Genomic DNA, 19,626 nt, shown 5'->3' on the forward strand with positions numbered 1-19,626 from the left:
AGAAATTTATGTAAACATTGCCCCATCAATAACATAGATTTAATGAAAGCATTTACATTATAGTTCTGCAATACATTTATTTATGTTTTGTTGTGTTTAGAGCTATTATTTTAATGTCAGTACTTTCCTTAATGCTTCCTTTGCCCTAACTAATTTTACCTTCACTTTCAGTGACAATAAACCACTTCTCTCTGACAATGACAGCCAGGTAGAAAATATGCCCCTTCTTTATAGCAAAGGGACCTGCTGTCTCCCCAGACAGACTAATGTACATCTATTTAACACTTTACTTCCTTTCACTAAACACTGGCCCTGTAATACAGATATTTCCCAACAATCTCTTTTGATTTGTGAGTGGCCCTCCCTGTTCAACAGAAGTTGATTGTTAGATCGAGGTCTGTTCAACAATCACTCAGGTATCATCAATCAGCAGCTGCATCAACTGATCAGTGTATTCTGAGAGAGTTGAGTCCTGCTATCAGAATACAATGACCTGGAGGGGGAGATTCTGCCACTTAACTTCCTTGTATGGATGGTGGAATGTTTTTTTTTTTTAGTTTGGCCTACCTGCTGAACGAAAAAAAAAAAACTATCTGTATCTGTAATTGGGCAGCACAGTGGTGTAGTGGTTAGTACTCTCACCTAGCAGTAAGAAGGGTCGCTGGTTCAAATCCCAACCACGACACTACCTGCCTGGAGTTTGCATGTTCTCCCTGTGCCTGCGTGGGTTTCCTCTGGGTACTCCGGTTTCCTCCCACAATCCAAAGACATGCAGGTAGGTTAATTGTCTTCTGTCCAAAATTGGCCCTAGTATATGAATGGGGACCTTGGATTGTGGGCTCCTTAAGGGTAGGGACCGACATGAGTGTGCAATGTACAGGGATAGGGACAATTGTAGACACACACTCAGGTTTAACTGGATGGACTGGTGTCTTTATTCAACCTAACTAACTATGAAACTATGTACCCAGCTAATACAGCAGTTTTTGCTTTTCTGAGTCCCTCAGTAACACCTAGTGATTCGGCCAGTAAGTATGTTGTTTTTCAACCTCTTTTAACAGACCAATTTTCCCAGCAAACGTGGAAGTTAGAAGGTTGAGACAAACCATTTACCACTGACAAGGATGCTTATAATGGTCAGCTTTATTCATTTATGTAAAATCTTTATCCAAAAAAGGTAAAAGAAAATCTCTTAAACTTCTTAAAATGTGTTAGCTGAAGTTGGTCTTTACATTGTTAGTCACTAAAATCTTCTAGTCCATCCAACACTACCCTTTCCACTGATTGACAATGCTGCTATTCAAGAATGGCTATGTTGCTACTCCATAGATGCAGTGGTTGAGCAGCCACTTAAAGACAGGAGGTGTGGCACTGGCCTATCACCAGGGGAAATGCAGCCACCACATCTAATGATTAATATGTAGCTCCATCTAGTGTTAGAACAGGTGTAGGAAAATTGATTCAAATTATTGTAGTTGCATGAGTCTGTTAATTGGTTCAGGGTTCAGATTCAGGTCAGGCTGGATGGCTCTGCAGAACAGTCCTCTATCGCCTCCCCTCACATTCTGGAGGCTTCATGGAAACTTATAAAAGCTAGTGGGAGGGGGGATAGAGGCAGGGATCTGAATACTTATGGGAATCGGGCCGATCCCCAGGCAGGAGGCTTAGCAGGGTGGTAGAACCAGTTCATAATTATTGTGGAGCCTGGCCAGCAGGGGAGTCAGGTGGAAGATGGATGGTTCAGGTGCTGCTGTGTGGCATGGGAAGGGGCCCCGAAGAAGGGGGGGGGCTTCTTCTTCCAGGCTGGAGGCTGGAGGAAGGAGGAAAGTTGACAGAGGGAGTTCCACTGCTCTGCAGTCCACACGGGATGGACAGCCTGCATAGCCTGGAAAGGAACCAGTCCAACAGAAGGCCTGAACGCAGTTCTATACATAGCTGCAGCACAATGACAGTGTGATTACCTCTACACCCCCAGGGCCTAAGCAAGTTCTTGGCAAGTCTTCAGGGGACAATGTATTGCTTACAAAATTCCTTGCCTTGATATCAGAAACTGTAGCTACCATAGCCAGGTGGACTGATATTTTTCATTAAGGGAACCAAGAGCTCCTACAAGTTGGGACTTTGCTAAAAATCCACTCAGGGAATATCAAACTCCTAGGAGGCGATTACTTTGCTAAAGACTGTTCTGTTCAGGAGGGAGCACAGTCAAGTATCTGTTGTTACAGTGTGCCAGCAAAGGAATTTGTCCTAATTTTTGTTGTTCTTCGAATCAAGTTGGGCATCCCATAACCCCTTTTACCCTATCCAAGTTGAAATCCCTAATAAATTCTGAAAACCAAGCCTATGGACTACTCCTTGTGTCTTGATGCAAGTTGGAATATGCAAGTTACCAGGCTGTGCAGAGGACTCAAAACTTAGTGGTTCCTTAGGGGGTAGTGCTACAGGTAAGCTACAATATTCAAGGTTTTTGTTTTTAGGTTTAGTTATGCTTTAAGCCCCACCCCATGATAACATTTAATCATTAAGTACCAGAACCAAATGACAACTTGGAATATATATGACATTTGGATAAGAGGGTCATTAATTAAAACAGGAGGAAAAATGGGGCATTACCTTAAATTGGCTAATGATGGATTGAAATTTGACTGATTCAGCAGGGACCAGCTGAACTTCGATCCATGTGTGGCTGCCCCCACTTAACAAAAGTTGATGATTAGATTAACTTCTATCAAATGAGAATATTGGGAAACGTTTATCGATCAGCAGCTGCAGCCGCTGATCAGAGTAGTCTTACAGAGAAGAGCCCTGCATGTAGAATACAATGTCCTGACAAGGTAGATTCCCACATCCTCTTCCTGTGTTCATTTTTTTTTTTTAGCCCACTGGCTGAATGAAATAAAATATCCATGTGTAGCCAGCTTTACCTTTGGCAAGAGTTGAGGGTCCATGTACAGCTTGAGCCTAGGATTCAAGGAGACCCCACAGGGTTGGATTTGAATGCCAGAAAGGATATTTGCAGACACTACAATTAAGAGGTTACCTTAGAAATTTTTTTTCAGGTCAGGTCACTTGAAGCCATCAAGCTTTGCAAATTTTACATTCAGTTAAATCAGGTTTATGGGGTATATTTGTAAAGCAGTGAATATGACTCACCAAACACAGTGGTGTCATTTAACACATGTACCAGGAAGATTCACTTACATTGAGTGCTTGGCAATTGTCAGATTCTCTGTTTTATAAATATGCCCCTAAGTGTTTTAATTAACGAAAGAGGAATCTGTATACGTTACTGGTAAAGATGCATAAATGTGTCTCTTTTCCCTGAAGCATGCGGTTAAAGTCTAAATTCACATAATTCAACCTAAACTATGCCATATGGTACAATTTTCACAATCTTGGCTGGTGTTGTATTCAGCTGCCTATTGGTCTTGATTTATGGTTTAATAATACGGCTACTCTCTGGCAAAGCAACCAACATACCGATTAATTTCATTTGTGCAGACGTTTCTGGGAGGATAAAACAGGCTTCTGCAATTCAGAATTGCCAGCTTGGTGGCAAGATTGTGCTGCTTATTATTGTTCTATTTATGCCTTTTCTTGTAGTTAGTTTTTATTGTTATGGTTTAGGGGGAGAACAACAAAGAGGATGCAGAATGAGCACTAAGAACACAAACCACAATTTCCATTTCATTGCCTGAATATTTCAAGCGTACTAGGCAATGAGGAGTCACACATGAATGTAAATGAAGACGTGTTCTGCCAAGGTAAAGAATATCAGCGGGTTAGAATGTATAACAAATTTTCTATCCAGAACATGATCCACAGGTATGTAATAAACAGAGAAGCTTGAGCACAGGTGGTGCTTGACCCATAAATCACACAAAGGAAATGCAAAATATTACTTACTAAACAAAAACTTATACTTATATAATAGTTTAACAAGACTTAAACCTTTGAAGGGGGAGCATAGTTGTTGAGGAGGAGAGGGCAAATAACTAGAGCATGTTACATGTTACACCCTGTGTACTGGTTCTGAAAGGTAAACTTATTCTTTAGCAATGGCTTTGGCAGTCTAGTATTTCTTGAGCATTCAAATAGTATTGTCCCACCTTAAGAGGCTGTGTACTGCTAAGGGTTATGGCTTCTTGAAGAATGCATACGGACAAAACTTGTTTATTTTTATTTTTTATAGTTTTCTATAGTATGAGGGAGGTTTACCCTTGTTCATTTATTTTTACATGACTGTGTAGATTTCCCTTTGCTAATCTGTACATGAAACCCAACAAAAAAATTGTTTTTGTTTGGTCAAGATTTCCTAAGCTGGGTGTTTGATTTCCACCACCTGCTTCTGGAAGAAGCTTCTACAATATAGGGCAGGGAGAGTCACATATCCAGTATGAATATTTGTCATGCCCCAGCCAATCCCTGGAAGAAGGCTTCCAGAATCTGGGCCCCAGCATGAGCTGAGCTGAGCACCTAGAGACGACTGCTAATGGATTTTTACTGTAAGGCACTGTTCTTAAGTCCTGGTCTGGGGAAGGATCTTTTATCTCCCTCACTGAGGTGTGGAGGCTAGGTGACAGACAGATCCTGGGACATTTTGAGTATCTGGTTGGGACTTTAATGTGTATGTGCTACTACAATAATTTGCTTCCTTGTTGATCCTCATGGAGTATCCTGAAACTCTTGAACCCCTCTCCTGTTTCATGTTAACCTGCAATAAACTCTAAAAAGACATTGCCTAGACTGAGCTTGTATTTTCGGTGTGCATGGAGCTGTGCTTGTGACTGGCAGCTTCTGTACTACTTTGGAAGAAGCTGTATCATTCTCAGTGGCCCCTCCAGGGGTGAGCGTTACATACATTTTATTAAAAGGTTTCGTCAAGGAAAGGTGTGATGCGAAATAATAACCCACACAAAAAGAACAATGATGCTAATTGTATTTAACTAATGTGCCAACACATCCCAAGGAAAGTGTGATATCTGTAAAAAATGGATTTCAAGTGATGCTGTAAGCACAGATCCAGCAAACAATGAGCATCAGATAAAAAGATAGGATGTTCTTACAGGATGTAAGAAAAAAGCTAAAAACAAAAAGGATACATTTTGCAATTAACAAAACACACAGCAATTCCAAAACTACAGGGTGCCACCCTTTAAAATGGCATTCATGCTTTCAAGGAATTTTCTTCCATTACTGTTGCAGCAATGACAATCCATGGTTCCATCCCTTCGTATTAGCTATATGCAACACATTATGACCATCCAGAAATGTAACTACTAACGTGAGCACTTAAAGTGAGCTAATGCATTTTCCCTCTCAATGATTTTACATTTCACCCACATTTCCATTTGCATTTTCTCAAAGTAGATCTAATTTTCCTCACAACCACACCTTTATAACAATGTGTAGGAAAACAGGATGGCTATGGAATGCATCGTGACTGCGAAATGTATAATTACAGAATCACAGTATGTAATTTCTATACACTTCAGTATGTAACGTGAAGGCATTTTAGTCAAAGTTGCAGCATTTCTAGCAATTGCCAGAATGTTTAAAAGCTTTAGTATTATGCTCCTTTTTAAACATTCATAAATCTAGATTTATATATATTAATTTTACACAACAAACAGCCTAGTATAGGAAGCTGTACTGCAAAGATGTGTCCAGATCCAACCGAAATTCCAACTAATTTTGTATAAATATAAATGACAAGTATGGTTTTTCCATACTCTACCCCAACCTGTATTATAGTGGACCTTTGTCCAAAATGTGTATCGACACAAGAAAATTAATCTGTCCCGATTTAAAATCAGCAATGTTTTTACCTCTGACTGCTAAAAAACTGATAAAGGGCATTGACAGTGAATTATGAGTTATTATTGTAACGTTTACATGAAAGTATTTCCATTGTCTCACATTTTTTTTTTTTTGCAAGAAAGCACATACTCCCGTTTGGGACCACCATCCACACTCCAGTTCTTCTCCACCTGCATTCGATTATTTTTTTAAATTCTTTATACATACCCTTTTACCTGATGTCATTGGTCTGGTTACAGGACGTCATGGGTTCACTTCCTGAATACTGAGAACTGTGCTTATGTAATGACATGGCGCTGTTCTTTGCAGCATTCTGGTGTGAGCCCAAGCTGGTTTTATGATGCATAAAAGTGGGATAAAAGACCCCAAGCATAATTCACCCTGGACCAGGGCTAGACCATAAAGTAAGATAGGTGGAATTGTCCTGCAGCATGGAAAGGGCAAGAACTGTTATTTTATTTTTTTAAACAGAAGGCTGGGGTCCATTTAGAAAAAAAATATTTTATTACTGTGTTACAAATGCAAAGTTGATGGTTCTCCATTTAGCAGCTGTATATCTACATTCATTTTTTTAACTTCATTGATCAACAATTCAGAAAATGCATTGCTTTCAACCAGGCATACCCATCTGATACTGTTGCACTGAGAGGGGAAGAGTGAGAAACGATTATGTCTTCTGCCCTGCCAGACAGGGCTGTGCTGTGTGCACGGCTGTGTGAATGGATGAAAACACAAATACCCCATATGTGAACGTCATCTGTGTATTTAGGTGTTTGCCTGATGTTCAATGTAAGCCCCTGTACACACGGTTGGAAATTCTGATGGAAAAAGTCAGATCGGACCATGTTGTCGGATAATCCGACCGCGTGTGGGCTACATCAGACTTTTTCCATCGGAATGTCCGACCAACAAAGTTTGAGAGCTGGATATAAAATTTTCTGACAACATGATCCAATCTGCCTTTGTCATCACGTTCCGAACAATCGGATTTTCCGACAACTTTGTCCGACCGTGTGTATGCAACACCAGTTTCGGACAAAATCCGTCTGAAAAAATCAGACAGATTTTGTTGTCGGAATGTCCGACCGTGTGTACAAGGGCTTAACGCTTAAAGAGGGATTCCACCAAAAAAATAAATATTAAAAGCCAGCAGCTATAAATACTACAGCTGCTGACTTTTAATAAATGGACACTCACCTGTCCCGGGTTCCAGCGATGCCGGCAGCCGAGGCCGATCGATCGCTCGGCTCTCGGCTGCTGCCGCCACCATTCTAGGTGAGGGAATCAGGAAGTGAAGCGAATCGGCTTCACTTCCCGGTTCCCTACTGCGCATGCGCGAGTCGCGTCGTGCAATAGTAAATCTCCGCGCTGTCACTGGGACCCGTGTGTGTCCCAGCAGACAGCGCGGCAGGGCAGGAAATGGCGTAGACTCCCACGGGAGTCTATGCCCGGAAGTGGGTGTAAATACCTGTCTTTGACAGGTATCTCCACCCCCTCCCCCCTGAAAGGTGTCAATTGTGACACCGGAGGGGGGGAGGGATCCGATCAGCGGAGGTTCCACTTTAGGGTGGAATCCCGCTTTAACTCCAGATTTTCAGCAGAAACCAGACTTGAAAAAAAGGACATTGCTGGGAGCCAAATTAGGTGTGCTGCATGCAAATCGGCTGATAACAAACAAACTGACAGGAGAAGAGATCAGAGGGCTAACCTCATTATCATAAAAACTGCAATTCATCCACACTACCACAATGAAGAAAAATATAAACAGCAGTCAGCAAAAATGTTTTGATTACAAATAAACAGTTAGAAAGTCCAGGTATGCAGCGCTAATCAAATATGTAAATAAACATTCAAATCGCATATGATGCATATTTGAGATAACAGGTAAAGTACATATAATGGATATGGGAAGGACAGAAGAAAGCCCCACAACAGCTTCAGTGCAATGAGAAATGCACACAACACCACCATGTTTCCGGCGAGTCTCCTTACCAGAACAGATGGACCCTCAAACTATAGAGAGGTCATATAGGCATATAACATGGAAGTGTCCACCACTCAGCACTGAACATCCTGTAGAGCTGCTCAAACAACCATCAATGAGCTGTTCTTGTAGGCTCAAAACGAGCAGTTACACAATTGTGCACACACTTCTCAATCACATAAGACTTTCCTTTTCAATCTTCAGCTGCTGTAATTTTCTGTAAAATTCAATGCAACATGGCAACCTGCAGCTGCTCTGTAAACAAAACTGGTTTTGAAAAAGGTTACCCCAACCAGCAGTGTCTCATGAGGAGTGAAGAGGTGAAAGGCTGTTCATTGCTGAGACACTGCTGGTTGTGGTAACCTTTTTCTATTCCCCAAAATAGGTTATATTCTCTGCACTGGTCACATCAGCATATTACTACAGCTTCAGAAAATCCTGATGCTGGTGTGTGTGAGTGCCCGTGGAAGCAGCTATGGACTTCCAGAAGAATCACTGAGCCAATCACACAAGCAGTAAGTTACATTTTTGGAGCAGTTTTATTTATAGAGCAGCTGCAGGTTGCCATGTTGCATTGCATTTTACAAAAAATTACAGCACACCGGGAAACTTACTGTGCATGCGTGAGGCTCCGCTTCTCTCTCCTACTGGCCTGGCGGCGGGGAAGGAGGAGGGAGGAGGAGGAAGGAGGAGGGAGCCGGGGCAGTGACAGCGATACCCGCGGCTGAGGCTCCCAGTAGTAAGAACGGGATACCTGTATTAGACAGGTATCCCCCCAAAGGTGCCAAATGTACAGAGTACAACAAGCGGAAGTTCCACTTTTGGGTGGAACTCCGCTTTAGGATGTTTGCCTGGAGTTCAACTTTAAGTCTGCAGTTATGTAAGATACAACTTTTTCCCTCATTCCCTTCTTTCCTTCCTTCCTTTCGCTTTTCTTTCTAACATCGCTCCATTAAATAACTAGCTATTTTGTTTGAATGTAGTTTTAGGTAGGAATTTTGTATATATACCAGTACTAACCTTGGTACTGGGTGAATGCAATGGCTGGGGAAGATACCAACTTTTCCTGTGACCAATGAAATTCCTCGGAGCCAGCCTTCTTGGATTTTTCCCAGGACACGAATACCTTCTCCTTTCTGCAGATCTATTTCATCTGGTCCATGAGCTGTGTATGGATGGACAGCGATACCCCTGTTAAATGTAAACATAAGACTTTAAAGAAATCTTGCAATAAATCAGTATTTAAATGCATGCAGTGTTCATTTAAGCTAATAAGTGTTTTAGACCCTGTATGTTGTGTTGCTTAAAGACTCAACTTGAATGTGATCGATGTACCGAAGATGCAGAACTTTTTTGCCAATGTACTGCAATGTAGCATGTCGGTGGGGGCAGACACTATTGCAAACCACTGATTTTTTTCATGTGCACTAATTTTATCTGCATTAAAACATGCAGAAAAAATGCTTGATGAAACATATGACAGGGCTGTTATACTGACAAAAAAGAAAACACTTTTAAAACTAAGATCTCGTGAGCATGGAAATACAATTTCACAAAACTTGCCAGCGCAGATGTTGTTGTTTGTTTAGTATTATGAGTTTTCCATCCCTCAGAGCTATTCGGGCAATCTGAATTTCTCACCACCCTATTTATGTTGCTTAGTATTTACAATTGGGTAATCCATGTACAGTAACTTTCCTCTATAAATCTCTTTCTTTATCTGCTCTTATTTTGCAACTGTGCCAGAAGGCGAAGTTGAAGGAGGAGTGAACAATACACGATAGCCAGAAGGCACGACAGGTCAGCTGTGTGAACAGCTATGTTCCTATTTCTATGGAAGAATGCCTCAGAGAAGAGGGTAAGACCTGGATGTTTGTACTCATATACAAGGGGATGAAAATGAACACCGGTCTGCGGTTAGTGCTACAAAAAGGGTTTTCCTTGTGTTGCTATGGTGTGATAAAAACCTTGTCCCTAATTGCCCAAATTGTAACATGCTTATGCACCTTGGGCATGTTGTAGGAGGTGTAATGCCTTCCTGTTTGAGGTTCTTCTGGATTGTGAGCAGCCACGAGATATGAAAGTGCCTTGGGAAGAGGATGCAGCTTATGATGAGAGAGATCTGGCAGATCGGTTAAAAGTGGAGGAGCCAGGCTCTCTTGCTCCCAGCCAATACAGGGTGAGTGAGCTGTGGGCAGGTTCCCCCATTACCATTAGGGTTGAGCCCATCCATGGGCAGTGCATGAATGCAGAGTGGGAAGAATCATCATCCCTGTTATCTCTAGTTGAAGAGCTGATTCTGAGTGTGATGGCTGAGGAGGGAGTTACAGCATTCCGCTCTAATCTGGTGCCTGTGGAGCCAAGGCAAGGAAAAGAGTCACTCCAGGGGATGGAGTTTCAGTGGAGAAGTGTTCTCCTACTGTCAAGTTGACATTGGAGGCATCCTGGGGAGTAATGGAGGTGGAGCAGGATTTAGAGACTGGAATTGAACCTGGAGATGCTTCTGGAGTACTTTGGAGAGCTTGGCTATCCCAAGAGGATGAGAAGAAGTACTTGTACTGGATGGTTCCTAACCCATTTGTGGGCATGTACGCCTTAGTCATGGTGGAGAGGATGCCTGATGGTACTGAGGAGCCGGTGAAACCTATAACAGCTGGACCGGTGCCTAATTTCTATCTGCCTCCTGGTCAGGGGTATGGATGCTGGTTTAACCACTCATTGTGGTTCCAGCATTATTTGGTCTGCAGAGTATGAGAATGCTACAAGTTAAACTTTCCGTCTATTCCTGTGGCCCTTTTTGGGGCATTGAAGCCAACATCAGAAACTCTGTTAGGTTACTGTTTGGGAACATTTGTGAGTGTCATTAAGAGTTTTGCAGGTGTTATACAAAGTGGGACTAGGGAAGACACATCTGTGTGGATAAAGTTGCGTTGTCTTGGGCCTGGGGGTGTAAACCTACATCATTATGTTTTCAGGCAGCATGCCGTTACTGGTGAATGTAGGGAGTTCCTTGATCCTAATTATTATATGTGAACTACTTCTAAATGTGCTAGAGAATGGCAGTTATCACTTTTATATACATGTTTTACTGTTTTATCAATGTTTGTAACTAAGTAAGAATCTAGTGTGGTGTCATGCCATGTGCACACTTGTATGCATGTGCTTCTGTTTATATTTTTAATGTTGGAACATATAATCGAGCCCTCAGCCTTTCAACCGTTGTGGTACCCATGGCATAGGGATGTGCCATTATTAAGCAGGGGTGCAGACTGAGCAGGGGCTAGTACTTCTTTTAGGGAAACCCCTCTGGGTACTGTGAGTGTCACTAGCCTAATTCTTTATAATCTCTATTATATGGGGCCAGAAAAGCTTTAAGGGCAGAAATTGATGTGAAGGGATAGCCTAGAAGATATCACTATGCAAGTTATAGTTCGAGTGAAGTGTTCCTTTCGGGGTAGGCTCAGTATAGGCCCCCCTTCAGGTCAACCCATCTAAGGGAACCTATAAATTAGAAATATGAAAGTGCTGTTCAGCATCCCTGTGTTGCATTTAAATTCAGATTGTATTATTCACTGTATAGTTTTACATTAAAAGGCTTTATTTCAGGAGTTGGGCCTCTGGATGAGAACATGTGAGTAATTAATATGGCAGTTTACCTCTGTATTCCAGGTATTTTGGTGCCCGATCTTGTTTCTGTTGCTGGAGGACGGAGGGAGGGGGGCTCTTGGCCAGCATGAACGTTGCCGACTGTGGATCAGGGCTAAGCTAACATATTGCCTGTCCAGAACTCTGGTTTGTCCCTAACTGCAATTCTGCTTCTTACTTTCCATTCCACTTGTACTAATCATTTGTCCTGAAGTCAAACCCAACCTCTCCATCAAACCCTCTGGTGAAGACCAGACACTTTCAGATATTGAACCTTGGTAGGAGCCTTTCACTAACTGAGATTACGTATCCCTGAAATGCTAGACAGATCCTGAACTTTCACACTAGCAGTTTATGTGCAAAAATTCTGAGTTTGTACTTCAGTGCCTTTGTCCTCAGTCATCTGTTTCTGGTCTTTCCTATTATCCTGTCAACTTTTTTCTGTTTCAATAATGTTTATGCGGTTTTACCAAGGAGTTAACATGCAGCAGTCCTGCCCATGCAGGGGCTAGCTTTAACACTTGTAACAAAAGTTGGCTTACATGATGGCAAAACAAGGCAAATAAGAGGCAATATAAGAAAACCGAGAACTGACACAACAGCAGTAAATAGGCATAGTAAATAAGCCATAAAGGCCAGAGGGTCCTGGAGAGGTTCCCCACAACAACATGGCATCCCCAGGCCCAATAATATACATACAGTGGTGAAATATACAGCCTATACAAGACCAGAAGAACTAGAGAACAGAGCAGAAATATTATGGAAATTAAGCAAGAAGGTGACGCTGCAGGAGAAGGGATCGTGCACCTGAATAGTGGGGAATCGGAGAAAAGACAAGGAGAAGGGGAAAAGGACCAGGAGGCCAGAGGCCAAGAAGAAGGGGAAGACAAGGACTTAGGAGCATCGAGACTGCTCATCATAAGCAGCCCAAGCTGGCTTAAGGGAGAGTAGGAAAGGCATACGTCAGCTACGATTTCCAGATTTTAAGAAACATAGCATGGGAGTCTGTGCGGATGCTGGACATTGTTTGTTGAGCATCAACGCAGTCATACCATCTCTCACCCCCTGGAAGGGGACTGATGTTTTTTTCTAGGCTTGGGCAATAGTTCTTTTAACTGACATAAACAGTAGGAAGCGAGCTTCTGCTGATGAGTAAACAGACTCGGAAAGGCAAACTTGGCTTCTTTATGTATGGGCAGAAGGAGGCCAAATACACCGGACCAAAAACCGTTAATCTATGGCACATCCACCATGTGTGCAAAACATCTCCCCGATGGCCACTAGGGATGGGCGAACGGTTGGGCCCGACATAAGTTCGGGCCAAACTTTGGTTGCTCGGATGTTCTGCAGAACACTAAACAATATGCGGTGTTCGGGGCAAATTTGAAAGTCGCCGGAACAACGTTAAAGTCTATGGGACATTAACATAAAAAAAAATTAAAAGTGTTCATTTTAAAGGATTATGCAGTATGCAAGTTATTGTCATAAAAAGTATTTGGGGACCTGGGTCCTGCCCCAGGGGACATGTGTCAATGCAAATAAAGTTTTTTAAAAACAGAAGTTTTTTCAGGAGCAGTGATTTTAATGATGCTTAAAGTGAAAAAATAAAGGTGAAATATTCCTTTAAATTTCGTACCTGGGGGTGTCTATAGTACGCCTGTAAAGTGGCGCATTGTTCCCGTGTTTAGAACAGCCCCTGCACAAAATGACATTTCTAAAGAAAAAAAAGTCATTTAAAAGTACTCGCGGCTATAATGAATTGTCGATACAGATAAAAGAAGTCATTGAAAAAAATGGCATGGGATCCCCCCAGTCCATTACCAGGCCCTTTGTGTCTGGTATGAATATAAAGGGGAACCACGCGCCAAAATAAAAAAATATGGCGTGGGGGTCCTCCTCAAAATCCATACCAGACCCTTATCCAAGCATGCAACCTGGCAGGCCGCAGGAAAAGAGGGGGGTGAGAGAGCGCCCCCACTCCTAAACCGTACGAGCCCACATGCTCTCAACATGGGGAGGGTGTTTTGGGGTAGCCCCGCCCCGAAGCACCTTGTCCCCATGTTGATGGGGACAAGGGCCTCATCCCCGCAACCCTTGCCCACAATCCCCACAACCCATCCCCATGTGTGAAATGGTAACGGGGTACAAATATACCCCTACCATTTTACAAAAAAGTGTCTCTCGCTCTGCCGACGGACCGAAAACACCCCCAAAAAAACAAAGCCGCGACTGACCCTCCTCCATGGCAGGCACCCGCCACATGATGCGTCTTCGCTTTGACAGTTCTTATATAACTGAGAACGGGGCCACACAGCGATGTTCCCAGGTGACACTGCCCCCCTCTGACGCATGGGGACTTCCCCATGGCTACCCCAAAGCACCCTCCCCATATTGAGGACATGTGGCCTGGTACAGTTCAGGGGGGGCGCTCTCTTGTCCCTCACTTTTCCTGTGGCCTGCCAGGTTGCGTGCTCGGATAAGGGTCTGGTATGGATTTTTGGGGGGACCCCCACGCCATTTAAAAAAAAAAAATTGGCGCGGGGTTCCCCTTAAAAATCCATACCAGACCTGAAGGGTCTGGTATGGATTTTGAGGGGGACTCCTATGCCATTTTTTTATTTTGGCACAGGGTTCCCCTTAATATTCATACCAGATCTGAAGGGCCTGGTATGCAATTTGGGGGACCCAATGGACGGGGGGATCCCATGCGTTTTTTTTCAATGACTTGTTTTATCTGTATTGCCGGTACCGACAATTCATTATAGCTGCGAGTACTTTTAAATGACTTTTTTTCCTTTAGAAATTTAATTTTGTGTAGGACTGTTCTCAACACGGGAGAATGCACCACAGGTATACTATATACACCCCCAGGTACGAAATTTAAAGGAATATTTCACTTTTATTTTTCACTTTAAGCATTATTAAAATCACTGCTTCCAGCCATTTTTAAAACTTTTTTTTGTATTGATACATGTCCCCTGGGGCAGGACCCAGGTCCCCAAACATTTTTTATGACAATAACTTGCATATAAGCCTTTAAAATTAGCACTTTTGATTATTCATGCTCGTGTCCCATAGACTTTAACGGTGTTTGTGTGTTCTGCCGTATTTTTTGCCTGTTCGGTATGTTCTGATGCGAGCAGAACCAGGGGGCGTTCGGCCCATCTCTAATGGCCACAACCCTGGAAACAGTGGTCACTGTAGGATGAATTGGCATGGGCAATGCAGGCAGGCACCCAACACCAACATAAAAGCACCTTATACGCTGCCTTCAAGGTGCCTTCAAGGTGACTGGTAAATGAGCATTTGGTCACAGAAGACCAGGCACTGCTCCAGTCCGCTAAGTCTATCTCAGTTGCCAAATCTCGTTTCCACTGAGTAACATAGGTGAGAGGGGTGAAAGATGACCCATTACTCAGAGAAGTATAGAGGGCTGAGATAAGGCCTAGAGATCCTAGGGAGGGCTGGCAAATGTGTTCAAATGCAGTTTTTTTAAATGGGTACGAAGTTCCATGCAGCCAGGTGAGCCAGTGCTGAATTTGAAGGTAGCGGAGAAATTCTGACTCGGAAAAGTCATGAGTCACCCGAAGCGGGGCCCACGTGGGTAATAACCTGGTGGGGCTAGGCAATGTTGAACATGTGTAAGCGACCCACCAGTAAAATACCAGTAAAATACCTGCGGTTATTCCAAGCCTGGGGGAAAAGAGTGTTATTAGTGATTGGGAGCAAAGGCAGGAATGGCAACATGAGGCAAGAGGAGGACCATACGGAATCCCAAACTTGTAAGCTATGATACATAAGCGTACTCAGTGTCGATAGATGAAGATTATGAGGGAGCCAAGGGAGCTTTGGCATGGGGATGGGAGCGCAGTGTTGAAGTTCTAAAAGTACCCACAGAGGAACATCTTCTGAAGCATGAAGCAGGGACAAGTGGCCAGGTAGCATTTAGTGATGTTAGGAACCCCCAGACCCCCCTGTAGCCTGTGCGACAAAAGGGATACTCTGGAGATCCTGGGATGTTTATTGGCCCAGATGAAATGGAAGATTCTTTTCTAGAGCAAGCAAAGAAAATGTGACAGAACCCACACTGGGTTTGGGCAAAATTGTCATTTTCACTGAGTTAATATCAAGGCCTATCCAGGACAAGTGTGAGAACTGCCAAGACATAAGGGCAGGTAAGAAGTGAAGCAAGGGGGGTTCAAGAGCTAGAATGAAAAGAGCTGGGAAGGGGTTTGGAAATAACCCCGCGTATTTGACCGAAGCGGGGGGGGGGGGGGGGGTCGAGTACAAGGCCTGACTAAGATTGCCTCTACAAAGCCCCAGTGGGACAGTACAAATCACAGGTACTCCCAAGGCAGGAAATGTAATGGTTTATAGAGATCTAAAGAAAGCAGGAACCCAGGGATTTTCCGTTGGTGTAGAAGGTGTATAAGGTGGACAACTTTGCATACGTTGCCGCTTGCCTGCCGACCCGGGATGAAATCCACCTTGTCTCTATGGATCAAGCGGTACCGTAAAGTGAAAATGTTTCTATGTAAATAGCAAACTAATTACGGAGAAAAAACTTGTTCGGACACGGTCTTAGTAAATTTCAATGAGATTTGCTTATTCTGCAGCTAAAATGGCCATTATACCGACTTAGAGTACCCAATGCAGATAGCTTTACAGCTTGTTATTAATGCATGCTCACAGCTATCTTGGTTTGGCGATACCAGCCTGTATTACTGGTGTTTCTTGCCAGTATCTCTAGAGAGGTGGAGCACACTTTTTTTAACAAAAACATTTCAAGCATTTTAAAAGCAGATTATGTCCAAATGTCAGTCCAAATTCTTGTTGTTAAGGAAATCCTATTATTTTAATATTGAGCCAAACAGTATTAAATATACTCACATGTTGGCCAAAACATTATGATGACTGCTTGGAACGGCAACTAGTGATGGACCTGTCCCTTGTGATCCTAGTGTGGCATAGTAAATTGAGCCATTCGCCTGGAAATTCAAACATAAGAAAACATATTTTTTTTCTCCTTTTGTCCAATTACACATTAGGTCCACTTAAAGAGACTCTATCACCAATTTTAAAAAATGCAGGTAAAAGCACATATAGATTTTAGATGATTACTTGCTGTTTTCCTTTTTATAAACTTTTATTTTTTTTTCAATTTTGCAATGTGTGTTTGAACTTGCTAGGAAATTCAACCACTCCAGGAAGAGTACATTCTTTTGATCAGCAACAGTTCCCCACTCTTGCTGTGTCATAGCTCTCTCCTCTTCTGGGACTGTCTTATTACTGTTTGTGCTGATTCAGCTCCCCCCTCACATCTCTATATAAACTTTTAATTACCTGCCAGGGGAGGAATGAAGGGGATTACTATAGATTGTCACTTGACTAGCCCCTCTCAGTCTTCTGGGGCTACTGATACCACATCCAAGATGGCATTGGTCAGCAGCAGTCTCAAGCCTTTTGGATGTCTGCACAAGGAAGGCAGTAAATAACATGCATACATTACATTAAATGCACACGTAATTTCATGGGAAGATTATTGTTGAAATGAATAGAGGGTGATAGAGTCTCTTTGACTTACTGTAAGCTATATGACATCTTACGCAAACTTAACTAAAGAAGTTTCCATGCACTGACAGAAATGAGATATTTCATATTGTATTTTAATATGAGGAATGGGTGAGTGCAGCCTGTAATTAAACCTAAGAGGCTACTGGAAATTTTAAATTTGCATAGTCACATAGCTTAAAAAAGACAAAGTCCACTATGTTCAACCTATAAAAAACGAAATATATACAAGTGGAAACCTACATTTGCAGACCCCTAAACCCATAGTTGACCCAGAGGAAGACAAAAAATCCCCCAACCCTCTCCCCCCATGAAGCAGGGTAAAGTTTGCTTCAGCGGGGGAAACAATTCCTTCCAATCTTCTAAAGTGATCAGATACTCTCTGGAGTGCAGTGTTATTACTTCCAAATATTAATAACCAGTTATATTCTGTGTATTTAGAAACACATTATAAATATAAATGCTAATTAAAGATCTGTAATGCCATGCATACTTTAATTGTAGCATTATTCATGTCTTAATATGGGTTAGTCTGATGCCATGTACACACGATCGGACTTTCCGGCAGAAAAAGTCAGATGGAATCATTTCATCGGATATTCCGATCGTGTGTGGGCTTCAGCTGACTTTTTTTTCGAAAATTCTGACGGACCTAGAAATAGAACTTGTTTTAAATCTTTCTGATGGAATCAATTCTTATTGGGGAAAACCATTCGTCTGTATGCTGTTCTGACGGACCAAAAACGATGCATGGGCAGCTATTGGCTACTGGCTATTGAACTTCCTTTTTCTAGTCCTGTCGTATGTGTTGTACGTCACCGTGTTCTAAACGATTGGACTTTGGTGTGATCGTGTGTAGGCAAGACCTTTTCAGCGGAACTCCGTCGGAAATCCGTCGGAAATCCGTCGGAAAAACCGCCAGAGTTTATTCTGACGGAAAAACCGGTCGTGTGTACACGGCATTAGTATCAGTATTCCTTACTGGGCCCCTTTCCTCATGCTTATCATTTATTAGCTTGCATTCGCAAGTGAGCAGAGTTCAAGCACAGTGTATTCTTAGTCATTTTGTGCAAGTGTATTTCCATGCGTATCAAGCTTTAGGTATTTGGTTCCAGGGGGCTTTTTTCTGAACAAAAATAAGTACTTCACGCGTTTAGAGGAGCACCCATTGAAGTCTTTTGGGGGAAAAAAATGCACTTAAAAAATGCTCATGTACTGTTTTGAATGTAGGGTGACTGAATGCACAATTGTGAACAGGTACAGCCAGAAAATATGGGTCTCTAAAAGTTAAGTTTAAGCCCTGTACACAAGGGCCGAATGTCAGGAGACATCGGGCGGTTAAAAAAAAAACAGTAGACAATTGGCTTGTGTGTATATTGGTCTGTAAGAAAAGCATGCTGCAGTTTTGAGTGACTCCAAATTGGCACTCTCAGCCAATGGCAGTGAGAGCTGATCGGAGTGTTCTGGTGGGGGGGCTTCCCCCTGTCAGAACACAAGGGCTCAGTGGGGGGAGATTGCTGTACTAACTTTGCATAGTGAGTACAGTGGCTCTGACCGGAGATTACAGTTTTTTTTCCTTTAACCAGCTGGGCTGAAGGAAAAAAAAACTTGCAGTGTGTACCAGGCTTTGGAAACAAGCTGAAAACACTCAAGTTTAAATGGGGGCACAGAAAGTAAATACTAATCTATGATGCTTGGTTCTGGAGATCTTAACTATGAGGTCTACCAAACACCCTGCTGTCATTCTTTCAATATCAGCCCAGTTGGCCAGTGTGTTCTTGTGCATGAATGGCCTACACTCCATTCACCTCAAATGAAAGCTGTAGATGAGTTTTATATCAAAATAAATGACCATGTTTGTGCATATGCAGGAGGCAGACTGGCAAGCTGGCAAGATTTTAAAAGAAATGCAGTTCAATACACTAGTATGATAGATTAAAGTGGATCTTTTATAACTATTATGCATTTCAGTAATATGTTTACTATGTACAAAGGTTTGAGACTTGCGCTCATCACTAAAATATATATTTCCACATCCAAGTATGACTCAGTGGCCATTCAGCATGTCCCATGTTTCTGTGTCATAAGCTCAATGGAACTTGGATAAAGCTGCATATCACCCAGAAAATTAACTTCCTCTTTCCGCCCTCTTACACAATTGTAGATAATTTATTAATATCACAAACAGTAAATTATATATATATATATATATATATATATATATATATATATATATATATATATACTGTATACAGTATCTCACAGAATTGTGTACACCCCTCACATTTTTTTAAATATTTTATTATACCTTTTCATGTGACAACACTGTAGAAATGACACTTTGCTATAATGTAAAGTAGTGAGTGTACAGCATATATAACAGTGTCAATTTTTGCTTAGCTACTCTTAGGGCTCCTTCACATGTGTGGAACTGACTGTTGCTTCCCTGAAAAGATCCATGCTTGGATCGCTTTTCAGAGCTGTTTAAGAGGTGGTGAGGAGGCAATATATTGCCTCCTCGCCACTTGATTTAACCCAATATTTTCCATATGGTGGCCACATTGAGCTACATTATTCTCTTTTTCACAGCACCACCCACTAAAAGC

General features: G+C 42.3%; 1 protein-coding gene across 1 annotated transcript in view; it reads right to left on the reverse strand.

The window, feature by feature from the left end:
- Nucleotides 1-19,626, reverse strand: part of SH3RF2 (SH3 domain containing ring finger 2) — a 192,160-nt gene that overhangs the window by 12,426 nt on the left and 160,108 nt on the right. Inside the window, exons 6-7 of the mRNA XM_077473005.1 lie at nucleotides 16,340-16,437; nucleotides 8,825-8,995 (exon numbers count right to left, since the gene is read on the reverse strand). Coding sequence (XP_077329131.1) covers nucleotides 8,825-8,995; nucleotides 16,340-16,437 — 269 coding nt within the window. The remainder of the gene's footprint in view (nucleotides 1-8,824; nucleotides 8,996-16,339; nucleotides 16,438-19,626) is intronic.

The sequence above is a fragment of the Lithobates pipiens genome, unplaced genomic scaffold (genome assembly GCF_037356315.1).
Source record: "Lithobates pipiens isolate NorthernLeopardFrog02 unplaced genomic scaffold, aLitPip1_a1.2 Scaffold_8, whole genome shotgun sequence".
NCBI lineage: Eukaryota > Metazoa > Chordata > Amphibia > Anura > Ranidae > Lithobates > Lithobates pipiens.